The sequence below is a fragment of the Prosopis cineraria genome, unplaced genomic scaffold (genome assembly GCF_029017545.1).
Source record: "Prosopis cineraria cultivar Desert tree isolate PC_DT_omini unplaced genomic scaffold, ASM2901754v1 PC15, whole genome shotgun sequence".
In the NCBI taxonomy this organism is placed as follows: Eukaryota; Viridiplantae; Streptophyta; class Magnoliopsida; order Fabales; family Fabaceae; genus Prosopis; species Prosopis cineraria.
In genome coordinates, this window is record NW_026555346.1 from 2,097,938 (window position 1) to 2,122,038 (window position 24,101).

The window sequence follows — 24,101 nt, forward strand, 5'->3', positions numbered from 1 at the left end:
AGTTCCCTAAGCCTTAATCTCCTTTTCTTTTCCAATGAGGTTTTAATTAGAGTTTGATAATAGGAGATAATTTTTGATCCATATAGGATATGAATCCAAACTCATTGACTCAAATAGAGTTAATAAGAGTTGTTTAGGGTATTTAAATTTAGGATTAATGGGTTCACATTTTTTGATAGTTACAGGGTCATTAATGACTGAAAATGCCATTTATTATAGTAGATACAGTTGGTTGGAGAACCATAAATGATAATACGGGAGTTTAATAAAGTTATTGTAAGCTAAGGAGAGTTAATAAACCTAATAAGTAAGTCTAAATGTGAGAAATAAGGGCATTGGATATTTTTGAAGTGAAAATGTGAGAATAGAATTGTGTTATTGACAATGTTAGTGAGTTAGAATTTATTAATTGTATATTTAAGCATTTAGACACCATATTTGGCTTGGAAATCAGGCTTGAAAGTTGAGTATTGAGAGATAAATCTTTGACATCTCAAAGTTTAAGGTAATTAGAGAAATCCTCAATTGATTATTAACTGTGAAATGTGCATGTTGGCATGTATGATTTGACTTTGAACATGAAAGTATGTTATGAGCCTTGATAATTGTTGAATTGTAAATGCGTGTGATTTTTTTTTTGACTTGAAATATGGAATTGAAGTCAAGATGATTTTCAAAACTATGAATACATGTATTTTGGGGTGAGAAGTGTGATGTGATGTGATGATTGTTTTATTAATGAAAAAAATTGAAGATTTATTAAAGTGAAGAATGATTGTGAAAACATTACAGATGCTTACTTGGGTAGCACATTATCATGAGCCCAATATGCTAATAATGAATAAATGAAATTATGAAATGAGTGAGTCTCATATATACCATGATCAATTGGTGAGAGTTTGCCTAAGGGAAGGAATAGTTAAAATCCATATGATATTTTTGGCTACCTTTTAGTGCACGAAGGTACAACCTTGTCCTATAGTTTATCGAGGAATTGTCCAATAATTCATCGAGGGACTAAAACCTAACTATCTCTATTAGTTTATCAAGAAGATTAGTTTAAGGTATATGACACCCCAGAGATTTGAGAGTGGAGGAAGTTGTGGTCTGAAAGTGAGTCTTATGATTTTTGGTCGAGTCATACCTCACAATTGATAAGCTCGGATAATCCAATCACACAAATGGAGCAGTGTTTGATATTATAACCCAAAATTTTAGTCAAAAGATATAAAGAAGATGTAAGGTAGTTTAATCATGCTTATGTAATCATATAAAGTGTCACATAATTGTTTAAGTTTGTGATAAGTCATGAAAATAATTTGGGTTGTTGTCACATGTCTGTGTGTCTTGTGACGATGTACTCTGTGCCTGATATGATATATGTGAAAGTAAAATTGATTATGAAATTAGAACTTGCATCTCACATAATTGTATGATTTTAAGTGTTCAACTCCCTTTAAGTGGTTAAATCAAGTGATATACAACTGCACAAGGTACGTATACCTTAGTTATTAAATAGCTAGACTCACACCTCCATTTCAATATTTTACAAGCTTTAACTTTAATGAGGAGAGGAAAAAGCTTTTAGGCGTTTAGGAATTTTGGATTCTTACTGTAAAGCCTCTTATTATCATTTCTCTTATATAATAGTTTAAATATTGTCAATTAGAATGCATTTTGTTTACACTTGCATTATCTTGTTGTTTATGATGTTTGGAATGTATTTTGGTCCCTAGGATGTTGTTTATGATAATTTATAAATGTTGATAGGGTCAAAATACTAATACAAGTATAATAAAACTTACTGTGGATGATTTTTGATGAAATGTAATGCTAAAACCTCCCCCTTCTATTTTTAGTATTAAATAGGTTGAGGGGTGAAAAATATGATAGAGTGAGTGTGTATGTGCATGTGGTATGTTGTACTGTTAGTGTTAGATCCAATGAATATGGTATGAGTGTTAAGAGTGACTTTTGACACTTATATGTGAGAGATTGTGAAAATATTTTTTAGTGTTCAACTTTCTGGTGTGACTTGATTTGAAAATAAAACATGTCATTAGTTAGTTTATAACAAGAGCTTTTCTATAAACTCCTAGATCATCTTATTCATATGTCGGATGAAAAAATGGAGCACGCCAAAAGTTGCCCAGATCTGTTGTCAAATGACAGCAAAAATGCTATCATGAACATGCAATATTCAGCGATGCATGACACTTACGCCATGCCACACTACTTTGATTTTCAACTTGTGATATTTTTCAACTATTTTTTAATCTGTTTACTCTGCTGAGGTATCTTATGCTTCTGAAACAGTATTTTACTTTGAGTAAAAGTATAATGAATGATTTTGACTTATTACAACTTACGAAAACTTAAGTTTCTAACATTTAAAATTACAAACTTGGTAATTCCTTTATGAATTAATTCTCTGATTACCTTATATTTTGAAAATTATGGTGATTAGTATAAAGGAGATATTTTTCCAGGTAGGGTTTACATCATGGCCTAATTCAGGCTCAACTTAGCTTATTTACTAAATATGTTCAAACCAAGTACATGCTTTTAGTTATGGCTTATTTAGTTAAATAAGCTAAGCCTAGTTTTTTAAGACTTAGTTGGTATATCGGCCCAACAAGCTAGCTTACATACATACATACATAGAAACTATGTAATATATTACACACACATTAGTTTTACAACTTAATTTTTAATTAGTTTGTTTTTTATTTTTATGTTTGCTTAATGTTATTACTTTATTATTATATTGTATTATAGTTGATAAGTTCTTTTAATTAATTTATATTGTAATTGATAAAATTGGGCTATATATTTACACTAATAGTCTTAAAGTATATTTAATACATTTAAAGCTAAAACATGAGCTTGTTTAAAAGACTTATTTTTAAGTAGGCTTTTAAATAGACTTTTATGCCAAGCCAAGCTTTAAGTAGGCTCAAGTTTGAATCGTAAGGAAAGCCTTATACAAAAGGGATCCCAAGTCTTTAAAATATTCTAAGAACTCATATCATTTAATTAAACATATGCAAAAGTATGAGATTGATTAAGTATTAAAAAACACATTTCATTATGGGAAAAAACTCCCCCTTATCTCATCTTTATGCCCTACTCTACATAGTATATATATTCATCAACATAACACTTGGCCACTCAAACTCATCAATAACTAACAGTGAGGGGTTAAGGTCTTAGTTATATTTATCACAATGATTATCACCTAATCATCATACTTCATATATCATCTATTCATTAATAACTCATTACATGCATGAATTTTTCTTTTCATTCATACATAGTTAATATCAAATGCTCACACTTGGATATTTAAAATACAAGGGGAGACCATAACAATATTTAAGTTCTCAACTCAGGCATATAATAAGTATTTCTACCTGCACAAATATTTTGGCTCACTAATATAAACATAAGCACTAAACCACATTTCTAATGGCCTAAAATACACTTCCATCAAACACAAAACTCATAATATAAGTAGATCAAGAATATATTGCCTTGATTGGCAATATCATAAACTAAATACACATATCAAAATAAAAAAAGGTGGCCTACAAAAGTGATTATTATCACTTGGCTTGATGCTCCTTTCCTCTGTTCTTTCCAAATAAGGTAGCTTCTGTAATATATTCAAAGAAAAGGGTAAATACAATCACTCAGTAACTAAGGTATATCTCAGTTATATAAATGCATGTTAATTAATCATAAATGCAAGTGGCTAATAAATTCATCAAGATAACTATGTAACCAATCATACCATGATGATGTTAATCACATTAATATCTAACTCATATGAATAATTTCAAGAATAAAGTCAAGTACAAAATTAGCATAACCGCCCACAAATATTAAATGTTTGCACAAAATTGGCATAAGTGCCTACATGTACATTTTTTACATATTTATTACGTGTTCTCATTTTCACAATTACAAACATAATCTCAAATATAGTCATTAATTACTCAAATTGCAAAACAATAATGAAATACAAGTTCAATATCTTCTTTATATCCTCTTTATTTCATTTGACATGAAATTTGTGAGCCAACAATTGAAAGGGATTATCCATATGATGAGATCACTCAAGGCCTTAATCATATCATAAAAGGCTACTGGGTCAGAACTACTTTACTCACTTATGAACACGATTTTTCCCTAAATTACACACTATGGGACATCATACCCAAGACTAACTCTACCTAAAACTCCAAGTAGGCTAGTAGGATTAAGTTCTTTAATAGAAACAATGCTACAGTGCCCCATAAGATAAGTAATAGCTATAGACCTTAGGATTAATGGTTAATATCCAAATATCATATGTATTTTACACAATTGCTAGCTAATTCATTAAGGTGAAATCCCACCATATGATCATGCTCATGAGAAAATATATTTCAATAACTCTCACATATGTAATTTACAATTATCTCGTATGTTTATCAAATTTTCATGCTTAGCAAGCATAAAAAAATTATCATATCTCAATCACGCCTGATGCATCAATGTTCATGTTACCTCATAAATTGCATTAGCATCATATGAAAACTCAACACACTCATATACAATTCATCATCATGTATAATCCATAATTTATAACTAAGTATATGTACATCATCATCAACCCTTAATTTCATCATTCAAATCATGTCACATTATCCATAAAAGCATAAAGTAACATTAATATTCTACATTACAAGCAAGCTTTCATATTCATATCTTTTTCTCTACATACAGCCATCACATTCAAATTCTTTACATATACTATAATTAACTTTGTCACAAATTATGGAAACTCAGTAAGACTATATATGCATTACATACAAAAATTTCAAGATTCGTTGGTGTGTGTATGTATATGTATGTTCATTTATTTCACAAACACAAACAATTAATTAACACATAAATATATAAAATAGATTTTCCCTCAATTACTTCAATCTTTGAGAGATCAAATGTTACCCCTCAGATCAATACTTTCAAAGCTTTTCAAAGTTTGAATGGTGTTAAATGATAATTAATTTATAATTAATCATATAAAAATGTGTCATTAATATTGTTAACATAATTTTCACTCATATCCCAACACTTAAGTATTTTTTTAAGACCTTAGTTTTAGTTTCTTGAATTTTAAAATTTAACTTCATATATTTAAACCTACTCACTTGATTCAATAGTTTCATTCACAATAGTTTTATTAAAATTTTTGACTAAAATCATTCTTGAAACAATTTTTTAATATCAAAATTTTTATTTTTATTCCATAAATTTTCATTTTTTTAGCATAAATTCACATTTAAAAATATCCAAAAATTACAAATCTAGTTTCAAGCTTTGAATAATCATTTTATAGCCATAATAATTTATTTCTCATCTCAAATAATCATTTAAACATCAAAAAATTAATTTATATTTTTTAAATTTAACTAAAAATCTAACCATAGAAATTTATAATTTAACTCAAAAGCTTCAAGTTTAAATTCTATTGACAAAATAATGCTCTAGAATTTTATTATACTACCAACAACTTTAACCACTATATTTATTCATAATAAATTCATCCTCCTTTCAAACATTAAAATTTTCATAACCCCAAAATTAGGAATTAAAGAAAAAAATATGACTAAGAAATATTTAAAATTTCATTCAAAATATTTTATTATGGAACCAATCAAATTTTGTTGTCCCGATGCACGCACGCTCTGTTTCCGTTTTTGCCGCCGGTGAGTCCGAAGAATGAATGGAAGAATGAAGAGGAGTCTGCGTGTCTTTAATTTAGGCGTGGGTCCCACGCTCACTTTCTTTCATCCCCCCCCTCACACACACACAACCCCAACGGATTTCATTTTGAGATGTTACACTTATCTTCTAAAATTTTGAGATGTTACACTTATCTTCTAAAATTTTCATTTTGCTTGCGTTTCTTGCTTTGTTCATTCTTCAGGTAGATTCATACTAAGAACTGAAATAGATTAGATAGTTGGCATATAGATTTGATAGTTGTGCTTTATGAGTTGGTTTGTTGGCCCTCAATTTAGATTTAAAAGTAGGATTGGATTTTAATTTTCCCAAGGTTTATTGAAGGACTTGATTATAAAAGTTGAAGGTGGAGTGTTTGGAGCCAATGCAACATGTACGTATTATAAAGACAATGAATGTTTCCTTCAAATTGGGTTAGCTTTTAATGTTTTAAAGAAGAGGGGACATGTATCTAATTAAAAAGGTCGAACTAGCCACCTTTGAAGCCAAGTAAGTGCCACGCATAGGCCCCACGAATTGCCCATTAACGTATAACGATCAGTTTCACACCTAGCTAATAGAAGGGAATATTTGGACTTAAAAAATATTTCAGAGTGAAAAATTACCCCACTAAGAAGTATACAGTGCCCATCGCTCCTAGAGAAAGAGTACGTGGACACATTTAGACTTTAACCTTAATATTACTCCATAACTTCTTCTCATAATAATTACTCCCTCTAATTTTTTAGTTCAAAATGTACTTTTTTCAATTTTACCTTTTCCAAATTAGCATGGAGGTATTTAATATAGTTATGTCATTATTTAAAACTAAGAATAAAAATAAACATATATATAACATTTTGTATGATATAAAAAAAGTTAACTTTTCTTAAAATACTTGAAACAATTGAAAGTGTTTTATAATAATAATTAAAAGGGTTAATAATTAATAATTAATGAGAGATAATATATTGGTATGGAGTCTAAAATGAGATGTCTCATACTAGTTGAAAAACAAAAAGAAAGAAAAAGAGAAAGAGAGGTATCTTTAGTTTTTTGTAAACCGGGCAATTGTTCATGCATCAACACTAATTAGTTTTATTAGATTATATTACCTTCATTTTAAATTATAGAACACTTTTGAAGGAGTTTCTTCCTCCTAAAATATAAAACACTTTGAATAAATTAAAGTTTTATTAAATACACTAATTTTAATATTATCCTTTCTCTCTCTATAAATAATTTATGTCTTTTCTCTTTTTAATATATTAAACGATGGTTATTTTTGAAAGTTTATATTTTTATTTTAAAAAATAAGGTTATTAAGTGTATTTAATAAGGTTTATTAGTATGTAAAATTTTATCTAAAAGTATCTTATAATTTGAGATGGAGGGAGTATTATATTATCCTATATTGTATTATATAATAATTTAAGAAAAATTAATTAATTATTCCTTATAGTTTTGACTCAATTGTAACTCAATTCTTCAACTTTTCCTCGTTATAACTCAATCCTTGAAGTTTTGGCTCAGTTATAAATCAATCTTTAAACTTTACATCTTGCAATTTACTTCTTGAAATTTCAACATCTTAAATATTGGTCCTTATATTTTAAAAAAATAAAATTATAAAGATTAAAAATATTTTAAAATTCTAATATTTATAATTTATAATCTTTATAAAGATTAAAAGGGTTTAATAATTTAAAATGTTAGTATTAAATTTTAAAATATTTTGAATCTTTATAATTTTATTTTTTAAAACATAAGAATTAATATTTTAGAGGTTGAAACTTCAGGGATTAAATTGCAAGAAGCAAAGTTTATGTATTGATCTATAACCGATTCAAAATTTTAGGAGTTGAGTTATAACGAGTTAAAGTTTAAAAATTGAATTACAATTAAGTTAAAACTATATAGAACAAATGATTAATTTTTTCAATAATTTAAGACAATTTAATGCATGCCTTTTTATTATTATGCCAAGAGCACTGAAATTAATCAATCAATTAATTATATATAGGGAAATTAAAGATGAAATGAAAAATAGCATCATCAATCAATATTAACATAAAATTTAAAACATGGGATATTATTTATTAATTATATACAGGGCAATTTATTCGTCCAATTACCATGTCATCCATGTAAGACCTATCTAAATAGATTTGATTAATATGGGCGCGGTTAAGCCACAATTCTACTCCCTCATGAGAGTTAAAAAGTAACTATGGTTAGATATTTTGGTTTGAAATGCAATATAAAAAGGGCGTCTTGCAAAACAATTCAACACAAAAAAAAAAAAAGTTCCATTGAATTTCTATTTTTCATTTCGCAAGGTAATTTGGGGCAATTACACTCTATAGTTTCTCAGCGGTCTTGAGTTTTGACAGAAGGGTCATTGTGCATGGCATGCTGACCAGGGGATGGATGGTCGTCTGAGATTTAAACTCTCTAACGTCACTGGTCTTCTCTAATTCGGTATTATTATTTCTTTTTCCATTCAAAAAAAATTGGTATTTTATTTTCTCACTACTCCATCAATGTGATCGTCACTGCGCCGTATGCTTTGGCTGTTAACATGTTCGCTAGATTCGTGATTCATCAGACTCTAGGGTTACTAAAGTACCGAACTTTAATTGTGAATTTTGACCATTATAAGCTTTCTAAATGCATGCCCCTGTAGATCCAAGGCGGGCTTTCGTGGGCTTAGAACTCTGTCTGAAAAGTGGTTGATTTCTCTATTTCTTCTCCTCCTGGCCATTTGTGCCAGAACTTGCATGAAGACAGTCGAGAAATAATTCTTGGCTTCTGACTTTCTGAATCTGCGTGCTGTTTGCTTTGTTTGCGAAGGGCATTTAGTTGGCCTGTTAATTGGAATACGTTTGTATTTTTTTTTATCATCAGTACCAATCTAGACTCTTAAGATCTCTAATTCTTTTTTCTTCTCCGCTTTATGACGATCTAGCGTTGGAAATTTTTATCTGTGATATTTGATGCTTGAATGTGCCTCCTAATGTTTGAGTCGAGTTTATAAATGATTATCGAAAGAAGTCTCTTCTCTTTGGAGAGATCTGCTTTGCCCAAGAAATTATGGGATTGAAAAAGATGCTAGGCGAGTATGATATACTGTAGTTTTCTTATTGTCAGCAGTACGTGAAAGCTGCTGCTGCTGCTCCTTCTTGGTTTTTATTTGGGACGGGGGTGTTGCTATTTGATTTTGGATCCATTCGCTCCCGAAAATTTAAGATAACATTCCGCTCTTTTCAGCTTTCTCCCTTGATTGAAAACTTAGTTCTTTAATTCTTATTTTTTTTTTAAGTTGAACTCTACCCGTCTGATTGTCAGATTTCAGTAAGCCTTTCATGTAATTTTATAGTTTGAAGCTCTATTCCTTTGCTTCTCTACTTCTTGGTGGTGCTAGGTGAAGATTGGCTCTTCAAGATGTTTAGAGTTGGGGGGAAAAAAAAGCAATGCTTACAGCGTGGAAATGAAACGTTTCTCATATTTAAGATTGGAAAATGTGAAATTATACATCACTAAATTTACTTGTGAGTGCATATATTTTTATTTTTCATATGCTTTAGTCGAGTTTATGTGAATTAGACGCTTTGTGGACCTCAAAATTATGTTATTGTAGCACAGTAGTCCTAGGCCACTGTCACTTTTTCCCGGAGGACGACATTTTATCATGTCCCAGTTATAACTTTATGCTAATTTCTTATTGCATGCTTATTTTGTAATGCTTTTTGCTTTTTAATTTTTACTTGTTGCAGTGCATGTCTCATTTTCTTCTTTCAGTCAGGTACAATATGTAGTGGTTTCATCAAACAAAGTGATCATGTTGTAGAATCCAATGCTAGTAGAGAATTCTTTATTGTCTATAGCTAGGTGAGGGTAAGCATATCCAAAGTTGAGACAACCAAAAAATGGAGTGCAACAAGGATGAGGCAGTTAGGGCGAAAGAACTAGCAGAGAGGAAATTTTCAGAAAGGGAATATGCTGATGCAAAGAAGCTTGCCGTCAAGGCTCTAAATCTGTGTCCTGCACTGGATGGTATTTCTCAGTTTTTGACTACTCTTGATGTTTATATCTCTGCCGAGAATAAAGTAAGTGGAGAAATGGATTGGCATGGTATACTTAAAGTGAAACCCTGCGCTGATGATGAAACAGTTAGGAATCATTACAGAAAGCTGGCTCTCACTCTTCACCCTGACAAAAACAAGTCTTTAGGCGCAGAAGGTGCATTTAAGCTGGTTTCAGAGGCGTGGAGTATGCTATCAGATAAGGCCAGGAGACAAGCATATAACCAGAATAGAAGTTTGAAAGGATTTCAACATAGTGCTTCTGACCATGGCAGAACTCAGTCAGAAGCATCATGTAGAAATGGTTTTAACAATTTTAACAAGAATGAGACTACGAATGTGAGGAATGGAAATAATAATACTCGTCGACAACCCACATCAGCTCCTCCTCCAAAGGCTAGTACCTTCTGGACAATCTGTAACCAGTGCAAGACACATTATGAATATCTCAAGATCTATTTGAATCATACGCTTATTTGTCCCACCTGTAATGAGCATTTCTTGGCTGAAGATATGCCTCCGCCTCCCAATATTTTCAAGTCAGCAAATCGGTCTTCCAGCCAACAGTGTCAGAATTCTCAACTACGTTCTGCAGGGAATAATCCAGGAAGCAATTGTGCAGTTTCTCAAAATAGAGAAGCAGGAGATTCCTCCGGCAGAATGTTTAACAATACAAGCTCTAAGTGTAGTCCTCAGTCCAAAATGGCTGGTTATGGGAGCAGAGATGGCCCATCATCTATTGGTGCTCAAGCAGCAAATGTTGTGCAGAAGGCAAGTGAGAAAATGACAGAAGATTGTGAGAGAGCACCATCAATTGCTGAATGGGAGAGGAGTCAAATGTCAAAGAGGACTGAAGGTTCCTTAAATAAGGTAGAAAAGACATTGAAGAAGAGGAGGACGGATGAGATTGGCATTAATGGTGATCCAGGATACATGGCTAATAATATTTCCATGGGACATTGGGTTGCAGGATTCGGTTATGTTTCTGAATCAAGAAAGGCTAACTGGCAAACAGAGAGGACCTTGGGGTTTTCTGGTATTACCAGCAGGCCCCACAGTATGAGAGAATTAGGAATGTTTGAAATACGGAATATGTTGATACATAGGGCTCAAAGCGATCTTCGTGAGAAAGTCCAAGAATGGAGATCAACAACTGAAGCTAAGAATACCAAGAAGCACAAACAGAACAAGAGAACCATAAGCACATTGAATGACAAAACACCTAATGCGGAGAAGCATGGTGTGTCCGCTCTTAGTGGTAACCAGCATCTGGACAGTGATTCAATTAAGATGGACAAAGCCTGTATGACGATTACTGTTCCAGACTCAGATTTTCACAATTTTGACTTGGATAGAGCTGAAAATTCTTTTGAAGAGGACCAGGTCTGGGCTGCTTATGATGATGATGATGGGATGCCTCGGTATTATGCTCGAATCCACAAGGTGATATCCTTGAAGCCATTTAAGATGCGGATCAGTTGGCTTAACTCTCGAAGCAATAGTGAATTGGGTCCAATAGACTGGATAGGTTCTGGTTTTTACAAAACGTGCGGGGATTTCAGAACCGGCAAGCATGAAATAACCGAATCATTAAATTCATTTTCACACAAGGTTAAGTGGACAAAAGGCACCAGAGGAGTTGTTCGCATCTTTCCTGTCAAGGGGGAAGTGTGGGCTCTTTATAGAAACTGGTCTCCAGATTGGAACCGACGTACTCCAGATGAAGTGATACACAAGTATGACATGGTAGAGGTGGTTGAAGATTTTGACAAAGGTCAAGGTGTAGTCGTTACCCCACTCACTAAGGTTGCTGGATTTAGGACCGTGTTCGATAGGCACGGAGACCCCCGAGGGTTAATGAGGATTCCTAAAGGCGAGCTGTTTCGTTTCTCTCATCAGGTTCCTTATCACTTGCTTACAGGACAAGAAGCTCACAATGCCCCAAAAGGTTGTCGAGAGCTGGATCCAGCAGCGACTCCTCTCGATCTCCTTTATAATACAACAGAAGCAAATGAGGCACCCGATGGTGTTGGAAAACGCAGGGAAAATGCACTGCTCAGTTCAACCGAAAAGCGCGGGTTTGGGATCGAGGAAAATGCACCCCAAGAATAAGTACAAGAGAAATGGTAGATGGAGATGCCGAAGCGGAGAAACCATATTAGATGATACTGCACAGTATAGAATAGAAAAGTTGATGTGACTGTGGATGCGAAATAGTCTTTGAGAAATACAAACATTATCCGCTTGGGCTCTTGATTTTTGTAAAGTAGAAAAGATAATCCGGTAGGTTTTTTGGTGGTATAATTGGATCAAAGGGATCCTCTGCATTTGGGATTTTCTTTCCGATTCGAGACAGTGCTGTTTTCTAAAACATGCCTGTCCTCGCTGGTCAAAAGTAGCTTTCTTTATTCTTCGCACCAACACAATTAAACTAGGGTTGTAGCATTTCATGGCTTCCATCCATCCTTGTTAAACCTAGCGCTTATATGTACATTCCCCCCCCCCCCCCCGGGGGGGAACGAAGTCCTGCATTCCATCAGATCATAATTTTCTAATTCGCTAAATAATGGTTGTTCGCTGCAAAAGTGCTAATGATTGCACTTCCAACTAAAAATTATAAGTTGTAGCACGCCTCGCGTTTGATGTTGCGGGTGATCCAATTGTAAAATCTGTACGGAGGAGTCCGCGTCGTCTCTGCCTTTATGCCAAAAATTGATTTCACTTCCTTACTAAGCAAATTACTTGTAGATTAATCCATATGTATGCACATTAAAAGCTCATTTTAGTTTTAAATTATGAGAGAATATAATTTTTTTTTTAATCTGAACCGACACAAGATCGATGGTCCCATTTGCTATGATACCATTGGCTCCAACCCATGCCACAACTATCTCTACCTCAACAATGACAATTCCCATGTTAATGGAATTTACAAGTTTGTGCACAATAGCACCACGATTGAATCAATTTGTATACAACAAATACAAATTAATCCCCACTCAAATTTTATCTATTTCCTCCATTACAACCCTCCACATTTTTGAAACCCGCAAGAATCTGGACACTTCTTTTCAGAGCTCGTGCCTTTTTAACTCATGTACAATTTCGGACTTGTTATTTTTGGTATTTATTTTTGTAACACTTAACACAGTACAATTGTCATAAATAAGTTCTTAATGTTTCAAGATACAATGTTATTCTGGGCAACAAAACAAGACACATTGTTATGAATAAAGTAGGAAATGGCTTTAAAATTATACCAGAAGAGATGTTCACTAAAAACTGAACGCTAATAATCGGGCACTCAAACTGGTACGCGGTACGGTAACGTTGTAAGTCTAGCTTATCATAAAGCAGCAAGCCAGCAACAATGTGCTTCATTAAATAATTCAATTAGCTCAAAATTGCAGGGCATACAAGAGTGAAATCCTAGAAAAACACTAAAACTACAAAATAATAGCGACTGCCAAGGCGCTTCAACGAACTTGAACTTCACCTAACTTCGACATGATCAAATACAATACAATTGCTGTATTGATGATGCGAATATTGATAGTTTTTAAAAATAAATGAAAGCAGCAGCAGCAACCAATAACAGAAATAAGCATACAAGATTAAGGAAAGGACATGCTTGTCATTTGCCAAAGTTCACAAGCCATAGCGTACTTTGGAGACAGATGGTGACTGGAATTTGGTGCCCGCAAACAGGCGACTTTGATTTTTAAGACTGAATTTGCTCGTTCAAAACTGACGCTGTTGCTCCACCAAAATCCCCACCAAAGAATGGCTCGAGGTTCCAGGAACTCAGGGATACAATTCATTAATGCTCCTGGGGACTGGAAGGTTGAAGTCCATTCTTCCATTCTTTAAGTGACCACTCAAGCTTGCCAACAGACACTCGGGTCTCAGAATAAATCATAAATTCGTAACCAATGAAGACAGTAATATTTTACAAATTACACAAGTTTTTTTTTTCCTAAAAAGAATGGATATTGCTTTCCGCGAGTCTAATAACTGACTGTTGAGTATTGTCATTGTGCGGAGGGCTACTTGCGCCCAATATGCTCCAAGAGGTATAACTTGCTTTCTATAAGAATTTGATGACAAAAAATAGTATGCAGACAGAAGAGGAACAGCAGAAATTGGATTAAGATCAATACCTGTAGGACTTCCAGATATACTGTACAGAGCTTCCCCCATAGTTTAGTTACAAATAAGATGAAAGAAATATCAGGCTAAGACAAGCTCCCCTTCTGCTTCTTGTTCCTGTTGCTCTGGCAACCGTCCTTCTCGGTAGGGGAGAAGTATTCTCGTTATATCTTCAGCATTAAGTGTCTCATACTCCAATAATGCATTAGCCAGTGCATGTAATGCTTTCTCATGCTGGAAAAAAAAAAAATTGTCCCAAGTTACTAAGGATAAAAATGAGTATATCCAAAGAATTGCAACCTTTATTTGAGTTAGTAACCTCATTTTATAGGAAATTGAATCGATTTCAAAGATCACAAAGATGCTACATTTAGCCAAATCAAACAGCAGTTAAAGAAAACATAAACAGTGAAGTGAGGTCTACTTTCCTCAGAGAGAGATTTCTCCTTTTAAATTAAAAGACTTAGAATAATAGACAACAACATATTTTGACCGACCTTCTTTAAAAGGGCTTTCACACGGTCATATGCTTCTCTAAGGAGTTTCACAACCTGCACAGCAAGGGGGAAAATTCAAATACAAGTAACTTTAATGTTTTTTTTTTCACCTTTCCCTTTCCCTTCTTTTTTTTTTGGGGGGTTTGATGATAATGAAAAGAAGAATCCAGCAAGGGATAGAAGAGGGGTTAAAAATATATATACAAGATTTTTGCCATCAGAATTATAAAGTTTAGATTTAGAACATTAACCTCTGCATCAATTCGTGATTGCATATCAGAACTTGGTCTTTCCTTTATATGAACTGGTCCAATTGCATCACTCATACCACAATTTGAGACCTTGAACGGGGGAAGAAAACATAAGTACGCCACCAAGTTAAAAGGAAAAAAAAAGGATTTAAATGCCATTTTATATAGGAAAGATAAGTCTGGCTGCAACTAGTTCTTGCAAATATTTTGGCCAAGAGATCTAGCTCATTTTTGGGGCAAGTTAAAATGACTTTGCCGTTACAAATTTAAGTAGGTAATAATTGACTAGGATTGAAAATGGCACAGCAATTTCATATTAATTCATTAAGGGAAAGAGAAGTGGGGAAATGACCCCTAGCTCATCAAATAGAAACATTACAGTTGGCACTAAACCCAGGTGCATAATTTACCATATATTGGGCAAGCTCAGTTGCTGTATGAAGATCACTACTTGCGCCAGTGGTTATATGATCGTGACCAAAGATAAGCTCTTCTGCAACTCTTCCACCCATGCAAACATCAAGGCGTGCTAATAACTGTTTCTTGCTGATTGACGTCTCATCATTTGAGGGGAGTTGGGTGACCATTCCTAAGGCAGATCCGCGTGGCATGATTGTTGCCTTGTGAATCGGATGTGCACCCTCAGTATTGAAGGCAACAATTGCATGCCCACTCTCATGATAAGCAGTAAGCTGAAAATTTTGAAAGCTATGTTAGACAACATATCAATGAATTTTCTTCTATTTTTTCCTTTTTTTTTTTAATACAACATATCAATGAATTTTCTATGGCAAGGACAAAGTTGAAAATACAATTAATTTAGTGCAGAATTTCATGAAAAATATACTGTCAAGACTGAAAGCCCATACATAGTACGTGCGACCCTTATAGGCCATGCGGTCAAGTGCCAAATTGGACATTCTTGTATATACGCGTATACCTTTTTTGACTCCTCTGATATGAACATTGTTTTACGCTCGGTTCCCATGATTATCCTGTCTTTTGCAAACTCCAACTGTGTAGCTGTCAATTTCTCTGCACCTTCAACAGCAGCTTTAATGGCAGCAATGTTTACCAGGTTTGCAAGATCTAATTTAAGGATCCAATATTAAGAACATCAGCAGCAGGAATTTGAAGGGCGATAAGAATCAAATTAACAGAAATGCAATGTTTATTGAATTTATTGAACAGCAATCCACCTGCCCCATTAAATCCTGGTGTCCCACGAGCTAATGTTTTCACATCTACATCTTCAGCTAAAGGTTTATCTTGCAAGTAGAGCTCCAAAATTTCTTGGCGACCACGTACATCTGGATTGGGCACAACAATCTAGAATGGGATATTATTAGTTTTCTATATTCTATAGCAAAATAATTTGAAGTCATTCAAGAAAATATTTAATACACTTTAACAGGCAGATCTATAAATATAGACTACTAAGCACATTGAAAGATGGAGTACGAACAAGGCTTTACAGAGCAACATTGACTTTAATATATGGTCCAAAGCAAGCCTCTTGCCACTTTTTTTTTTTTTTAACTGCTCACAGGCATTCTCCGACTAGAGGCAATCCTATTCAAAGTACAGTCGGGTACTAAATTTGGACAGCTTTCCCAGCGGAGATTTGAACCTTGGTTTGCCACATTGTAAAAGACTAACTCCTTCCGCTAGACTCAATTCCCATTGGTCACTCGTCACCCTTTTATCCCTTTGTTTTATTGCTATTTGGTTGTTCTTGGAGGGTTCCATATCCTCTTTCTTTGCACTTCTCTTGTTTTCTTGGTAAATTATTCATTTAAAAATTGATAAAAGAAAAGGAACTTACATGTCGATCAAATCTACCAGGCCTCGTTAAGGCTGGATCAAGAATATCTGGCAGGTTTGTAGCAGCCATTAATATTATTCCCTGCAAGATGAAGATGATAAATAATTTTGAAAAACAAAATCAAACAATTGATGGTCCAAAATGTTTGAAGATACCTCATTCTGCTCAAAGCCATCCATTTCGACAAGTAGTTGATGTAATGTCTTCTTCGTGTGGCCTTCCCACTGTTTCCTTGTTGATCCAACAGCATCTATTTCATCGATAAAAATAATACAGGGAGCCTAAAAAGGATGGGGAGAAAAACATGTCACACAAGCAGAAACTAATAAGGGAAACCATGTGGTTCACAGTAAACCAAAATACAGATGAATTTGAAGAGAGCATTGGTCAATAGCAACAAACCTTCTTTTTGGCTGCTTGAAATAATGATCGTACTCGTCGTGCACCAACCCCAACAAACCTACAGTAAGAAAAGTTATATGAAAATGAGCTTCCCTAAAACCAAACATTTTAGTATATACTGATAGCTATTGGTTACATAGTACACATGTGCATGATAAGAATGCTCGAACTGCAGCAGCAGCAGCTTAATTCAACAATACATGGGTGTTGGACACCCGTGATTTAACAGAGGAAAAAAGTAGAAGGCAAAATAAGACTTACATTTCCTCAAATTCAGATCCAGCCCTATAGAAAAAAGGAACGCCCGCTTCTCCAGCAATTGCCTTTGACATCCCAGAAAAACCAAATACTCTCAGATTCAATTAGGAGTTTCAATAGATTAACTCAGAATGCCCATGACAAGAAAGTATTGCATCTATAAGTTGAGGTTCAAATATTCTAAAGAATGAATATGAGATTCACTTTTCAGGAGAGGACCAGATGAAATGAAAGCAATAAAATGACATCTACATCATCAAATGATTCAAGGAATGTTAATAGCTAGAGAAGTAGTGAAACTTAAGACATTCAAGAGTCAATAAACACCAACATATAAGTAAAATAAGAATAAAAACAAGTCCCTAATGATATTTTGCCATGGTGAATTTAATAAAATTAATAAAAACGAGAAAGTAAACAATGTGACAACTTGATTCAAGAAAAATTGAAAAAGAAAAAACTGCCTTGGCAAATTTGACTGAAAGCCTCCCTAGATAGACATCTCCATGTAGAAAATCACAAACCTACTTAGTTTCAGGATCCATATAGAAGTGACGCATCAATGATAGTGAAAACCAGAAATAAACATAAGGCAGACAACATGGTCCTAATTTTAAAAGACAAAAACTTCCTGAAAGTTATATATATATATATATATGAATGAACAGTTCAAGAACTAACTGACCTTGGCTAACAGAGTTTTCCCGGTTCCAGGTGCTCCTGTCAAGAGAATCCCCTGTAAAATGGAATTTCTCAGGCTCCCATGGTAAACAACAGAAACAAATAAAATGTAAAAACAAACGCAAACTAAATGACATGACAGCTTATTATGAGAAGACAAGCAAATTCATCAGCATAGCATGTTAGGCAAACAAATTTAGAAATAAAAAACATAAACCATGATTACAAAAGCTAGCTTGTCTATTTATCAATTACTATGAATATAACACAATTTGCAAAAGTATATTCATGGCTGTGAACATCTAGGAAAACCCAGGGCCTCTTACTGGCCTCTTATTAAGAGATGAGAAATCCATAAGGGTAGAGGAGAATATAGAAAAAATCAAACTAAGACAGAATAAAAAATTAACAAAAGGATGACGATTTGTTCAAACCTTAGGCAACTTTCCTCCAAGGCGTGTAAACTTAGATGGATTTTTTAGATACTCTACAACTTCCTCAAGCTCTTGCTTTGCATCATCGCAGCCTTTCACATCTTTGAATGTTTTGACGTTCTGCAAGGGCAGGAACAGACACAAAGATAAAGAGATTTTACAAGGCAGAATAGAAGAGCTCCTTATTTGATGGCATTTTGCACATCTTCCATATAACAAATAACAAAACTCTGGGATAAGAAAATATACCTAATTTACAGTTGACTGGTTGAATGGAATTTATTTAACTGATAAATTATTATTAGAAAGAAGGGAATAAATACATATTGGGGAAGAACAAGAAGTCTTCCAAAACTTACAAAAAAGAAAAACAAAATCCCAAAAAGGCTACAAACTATAACGAATCTCACAAATATCCCTACATATATGAAATAGCAGGTTATAATCTGATAAGACAAACCAGAAGGATAAGACAGGCACCAAAGCAATTAAGAGCCAACAAAAGCTTTCCAATCTAACTGCCAATGGAAAATACCACATTATAATATAACTACATAAACCAAGAACAAGGGCCTTACACATTATGTATATCATGTAGAATGGTGTGGTTGTTAATTTTTCCCCTTAACAGTCTTTGATCTTTTCATCTAAATCTTTGGCAGCTCAAAATTTGTCCTTATCCATTCCTAAGCTAATTCAATCATCTTGTTTTTAAGAATCACACAGGCAGCTATTTGAATTAAAGAAATCAGACAATGTTAACATAAGCCTTAAGAAGTTAACCTTCTCTGGCATCACTTCCTTATTCAACTCCTTTGGGGAATAGGAAGAACTTGAGCCAACACCTGAAGTTCCAATCCCACCTAAGCTTCCAATGTATTTTTGAAGTGCAGCAGCCCCCATAAACCTAAAATGCAATTATATTTTGGAATACCACAAATGAAAATTCAGGAAACAAGTAGATATTATACACAAGAGCAGCAGAAAGAGAAGAGACTAAATACTCATACCAAACCAATCCCACAGCAATAGTGAATAAGATGGTTGAGATAAGCTCCTGTGCAAAACGTGATTTGTTTGATACCTTTGGTTCAACCTTAAGAAGGAAATACATTTGTGAGTTACAGAACAAACATAAAAGGAAAAATGGATTAAGAAATAAAAACTTGCTGATTTTTTCCCACAATCAAAGAATAAGTTATCATTAAACACAAAGCATGGAGAACATGCCGTCTGCAGTAAATGTTACCATAACCACATGCAATGGCTGCTTCTCAGAGATTCCAGGATTCAGAAAAGGCTCATCCATGTTACCTGATGCTCGCTGCTTTAAATCTTGCAACTGCAACAGTAAACTTACGGTCAGTTCCATAATGTAATGCAATTTAACCATGAACCAAAAATACATCTAATGGGAAATTCCAAAAAAAAATGTAAAATTAAATGTTAATAGAAGAAAAATATTCAGAGCATGAAGCTTGTAACTTGTGAGGGACTAATGGCCTGCTTGATTTCTATTCTCAAATGCAATTTTTTATTTTTAAAGATTAAAAAAAAAGCCTTGTTCAATCATATTGTTTTCACTTTTCACTCATTGTACTTTAAAGCAGAAAAAATGATTTCTGTGGAAGACAAAAACTCAAACATTTAACATATCTTGTAAATTTCACCAAACCTGTTTAATGGCATTACATATATAAATCGCTCACAACCTACACTATTCATGAATCTTCAATATTATGGCTTATGCTCAAACTACATGCAAATACATGAGAAAACATTTGCAGTTTCCGTTTAAAACAAATTATTCAAACAGTTCTTTGGTCTGCTTATTATACAAACTTGTTTTCAAAAACTTATTGACAGAATTATTTTAAGAACATAAAGACAAAACATGGAATCAAACAGACCATATATTATTTTTTTGTTCCTCGTTAATGGTAGAATTAAACAAGCAATTTAGAAATAAGAACATAAAGGAAAGAATAATTTTATACATCAACTAAAGATAAAGTATAAATAGAAGGGGAAGACAAGAATCATCCTTCAGGCACACCATTTAATCCTATCCTCAACTTGAAGCAAAAAGGCAAATTACATTTTAGATCTAGAAAATACAAGCGTATTGAGAAGGATATATTGAAAAAATTTGGAGTTACAAAACCATCCTGTCAATTTTACATCATAAGACTCTTGCTAAGGAAATGGTGGACAAGTTTGAAGAGAAGATAACTGCACAAAACTTTAACTTGATAGTACACCATGAAGATCAAACATACATCAGTGGGACACCTTTTAATTATAGCAGTCACAAATAATTTCTGCCAATTGCCCAAAAAAATAATAACTTTTTTTTATGTTGGACACACCAATATCCATGAACAAATACACAGCAAAACAATGTGGCACTGTACTCCTCTGCTAATTAAAAAAGGGCAATGAAGAATTGGCAAGCAGAGAAGGGGGAAATATAGCAAGAAGAAAAATTAATACAAACTAATTACCAAGGTTGGAAGACTAGAAGGTTTATCAGATCTCTCGTCGGGAAGATATTCAGCAATAACATTAGTGGCCACAAGAGCTCTAAGATATTCTACAACTCCTCTGCTGTCCACAGCGCGATCCCTTTCTTCAAAACGTTTGATGACAGACTCCGGACTAAAAACAAAGAGAAAGTTCACATAGAACTAAATGGGCCATATACATATAAAAAATTGTTAAAAAAATTATGAAAGAATTTTGACAGAAACTCTGCTTAAAGAATAGTGCGTGTAACCAGTTGAGTATGCCCACTTTCTGTAACACGATACAACCTCTTTCCAGCATGGTCTTTGAATGAATAAAAAATGTGAATTTGCCCGACTTTTATATATTTCAATTTATTTTTTTTCAAATTCGAAATTGACTATTTAATTTTCTTCTATTCTACTCCATCGTCTGGGCAACAAGGTACTTTACAATAAAAGCATGCAATGCAATATCTTAAAAACTACTCATGCCAAAGAAATGTTTAGATAGGAAAATCAGGCACAACTTGTTCTGTCTTTTAGAGCTCAGGATGATTTCTTTGTGGATATTCAAAAACAAAATTTCTCATTTTGCACCCAACTCTCACCACGAGACAGAGGAATTCGCCAACAAATAAAGAAAGAAAGAAGAGAGGAGAGGCAAAAGTATAGAGGTGCACGGCCAAACCTGTGCTTGTTTAGTTCAGCAAGCAGAGCACTCTGCTTTGTCGCATCTTGAGGATTCGCGTCAGCCTCAGCAATCAAGCGCGCTAAATGTTTCTCCTGCCGCCAAAAAGGCCACCAATTTAAGAAATCAGAGAAAGCCTTCTGAATTACATCCCTCGCCCTCGCCCACAAACCCACCAAGAACGCCACAAAGGGCAATCTAGCGTCGCCAACCTCCTTTTCCCCCGAATTTGTATTATTTTCTTCCCGTTCTACAGGCTTCTCACCCCCCCCACTTCATCAGCCTCCGAAGTCAATTCCCCAGTATCACTCTTGCAACTCAATCTGGGAGCTTCCAGCATCAACTCCGTCGACACTCGATTGTTTTGAATCTGAAACTGAACTGTCTCCCATAACATTTAATCTCCCCCCAACATTCATTGGCATCCGATTCCTTGCCAGTTAAATTAGAAATATCTCCCAAAGAATTCGATTCCGACCACGAAGTTTCGCTCTCCGGTCGAAATGTGAAAAGGGTTGGGGGGCCGCGCGGGCGAAATGGAAACTTGTGAAAATTTGAGCTAACCGTACGGACAGAAGGCTGTGAGAGACTGAGGGGATTGAAAGGGAAAAGAGGTGAGTGATGAAGTGCCGAAGAGGTAGAGTGAAGAAGTCGGTGCTTTGGGGGCGAGGGAGACGTGAATGAGAGGCAAGGTTTGCAGAGAAGGGAGGCTTGAAGTGTAGCCATTGCTAGGGTTGATTGAGTTGATTTCTCTTCTCTCTCGGAGATGTGGGAAGAGAGAAGAGAGGCCGTAGAAGCCACAAAGAGAAGGAGAGGAAGTAACCTTATCCTGAACTAAAATTGGCGCCGGCATCAGACTCTGGGTGCTTGGGCGAATTATTGCCTACTTCATGTCCACGAACTTGATTTATTGATGTGAGTCGTCTACGATTTACTATTATCATGGAATGCATAATCACAAATCTTATAGTTATATTGAATTTTTCTTTGAAAAAATTAATCCATTGGTTCATATAATTTTTCTGAATTTTTAATCAGATTTTTATAATTTTTTTTAATAAATTCTTTAAGTTTACTCTATTAAATTCACTAGTCCTTTATATTTAAAAATATTAAATAAGTGATAACAATGTTAAAAAACTCTTAAAAAGTAATGAAGTGGTGGATAACTGAATAATTTCTACATAGTTGATTAAACATCCATGTGGAAAGATAGATTCAGAGCTCAGGATGATTTCTTTGTGGATATTCAAAAACAAAATTTCTCATTTTGCACCCAACTCTCACCACGAGACAGAGGAATTCGCCAACAAATAAAGAAAGAAAGAAGAGAGGAGAGGCAAAAGTATAGAGTGCACGGCCAAACCTGTGCTTGTTTAGTTCAGCAAGCAGAGCACTCTGCTTTGTCGCATCTTGAGGATTCGCGTCAGCCTCAGCAATCAAGCGCGCTAAATGTTTCTCCTGCCGCCAAAAAGGCCACCAATTTAAGAAATCAGAGAAAGCCTTCTGAATTACATCCCTCGCCCTCGCCCACAAACCCACCAAGAACGCCACAAAAGGGCAATCTAGCGTCGCCAACCTCCTTTCTCCCCCCGAATTTGTATTATTTCTTCTTCCCGTTCTACAGGCTTCTCACACCCCCACTTCATCAGCCTCCGAAGTCAATTCCCCAGTATCACTCTGCAACTCAATCTGGGAGCTTCCAGCATCAACTCCGTCGACACTCGATTGTTTTGAATCTGAAACTGAACTGTCTCCCATAACATTTAATCTCCCCCCAACATTTTCATTGGCATCCGATTCCTTGCCAGTTAAATTAGAAATATCTCCCAAGAATTCGATTCCGACCACGAAGTTTCGCTCTCCGGTCGAAATGTGAAAAGGGTTGGGGGCCGCGCGCGGGCGAAATGGAAACTTGTGAAAATTTGAGCTAACCGTACGGACAGAAGGCTGTGAGAGACTGAGCGGATTGAAAGGGAAAAGAGGTGAGTGATGAAGTGCCGAAGAGGTAGAGTGAAGAAGTCGGTGCTTTGGGGGCGAGGGAGACGTGAATGAGAGGCAAGGTTTGCAGAGAAGGGAGGCTTGAAGTGTAGCCATTGCTAGGGTTGATTGAGTTGATTTCTCTTCTCTCTCTCGGAGATGTGGGAAGAGAGAAGAGAGGCCGTAGAAGCCACAAAGAGAAGGAGAGGAAGTAACCTTATCCTGAACTAAAATTGGCGCCGGCATCAGACTCTGGGTGCTTGGGCGAATTATTGCCTACTTCATGTCCACGAACTTGATTTATTGATGTGAGTCGTCTACGATTTACTATTATCATGGAATGCATAATCACAAATCTTTATAGTTATATTGAATTTTTCTTTGAAAAAATTAATCCATTGGTTCATATAATTTTTCTGAATTTTTAATCAGATTTTATAATTTTTTTTTAAATTCTTTAAGTTTACTCTATTAAATTCACTAGTCCTTTATATTTAAAAATATTAAATAAGTGATAACAATGTTAAAAAACTCTTAAAAAGTAATGAAGTGGTGGATAACTGAATAATTTT

At 34.4% G+C, this 24,101-nt stretch overlaps 2 protein-coding genes across 4 annotated transcripts; one reads left to right on the forward strand and one right to left on the reverse strand.

Moving 5' to 3' along the window:
* The first annotated feature begins 8,160 nt into the window (after nucleotides 1-8,160).
* On the forward strand, nucleotides 8,161-12,201 carry LOC129294565 (uncharacterized). 3 transcript variants are annotated; one of them, XM_054932982.1, is made up of 2 exons: nucleotides 8,161-8,253; nucleotides 9,574-12,201. In XM_054932982.1, exon 2 carries the CDS (start codon nucleotides 9,702-9,704, stop codon nucleotides 11,967-11,969), a length of 2,268 nt encoding a protein of 755 aa, XP_054788957.1. In that variant the 5' UTR covers nucleotides 8,161-8,253; nucleotides 9,574-9,701; the 3' UTR covers nucleotides 11,970-12,201. The 3 variants fall into 3 exon arrangements, with proteins under 3 accessions (XP_054788957.1, XP_054788958.1, XP_054788956.1); XM_054932983.1 differs by lacking the exon at nucleotides 8,161-8,253 and having other exon boundaries at nucleotides 8,303-9,828; nucleotides 9,946-12,201; XM_054932981.1 differs by lacking the exon at nucleotides 8,161-8,253 and adding an exon at nucleotides 8,304-9,323.
* A 1,032-nt stretch (nucleotides 12,202-13,233) lies between these two features.
* Nucleotides 13,234-23,775, reverse strand: LOC129294546 (ATP-dependent zinc metalloprotease FTSH 11, chloroplastic/mitochondrial). The gene is made up of 19 exons (XM_054932967.1): nucleotides 23,188-23,775; nucleotides 22,916-23,010; nucleotides 21,550-21,822; nucleotides 20,859-21,012; nucleotides 19,604-19,696; nucleotides 19,365-19,450; nucleotides 19,138-19,261; nucleotides 18,355-18,474; nucleotides 17,925-17,975; nucleotides 17,243-17,304; nucleotides 16,982-17,039; nucleotides 16,735-16,860; nucleotides 16,580-16,660; nucleotides 15,954-16,083; nucleotides 15,695-15,843; nucleotides 15,165-15,446; nucleotides 14,755-14,844; nucleotides 14,504-14,557; nucleotides 13,234-14,240 (listed from the first exon to the last, which is right to left on the reverse strand). Exons 1-19 carry the CDS (start codon nucleotides 23,773-23,775, stop codon nucleotides 14,088-14,090), a joined length of 2,769 nt encoding a protein of 922 aa, XP_054788942.1. The 3' UTR covers nucleotides 13,234-14,087.
* Between the last annotated feature and the right edge of the window lie 326 nt (nucleotides 23,776-24,101).

Coding starts and splice junctions, on each gene's coding strand:
- LOC129294565 (XM_054932982.1), top strand. CDS start 9,702: ATGGAGTGCAACAAGGATGAGGCAGTTAGGGCGAAAGAACTAGCAGAG.
- LOC129294546 (XM_054932967.1), bottom strand. CDS start 23,775: ATGCCGGCGCCAATTTTAGTTCAGGATAAGGTTACTTCCTCTCCTTCT. Junction 19,697..20,858: donor CTTCTAGTCTTCCAACCTTG/GTAATTAGTTTG, acceptor TTACTGTTGCAG/TTGCAAGATTTAAAGCAGCG. Junction 16,861..16,981: donor TTCAAGCAGCCAAAAAGAAG/GTTTGTTGCTAT, acceptor CATCCTTTTTAG/GCTCCCTGTATTATTTTTAT.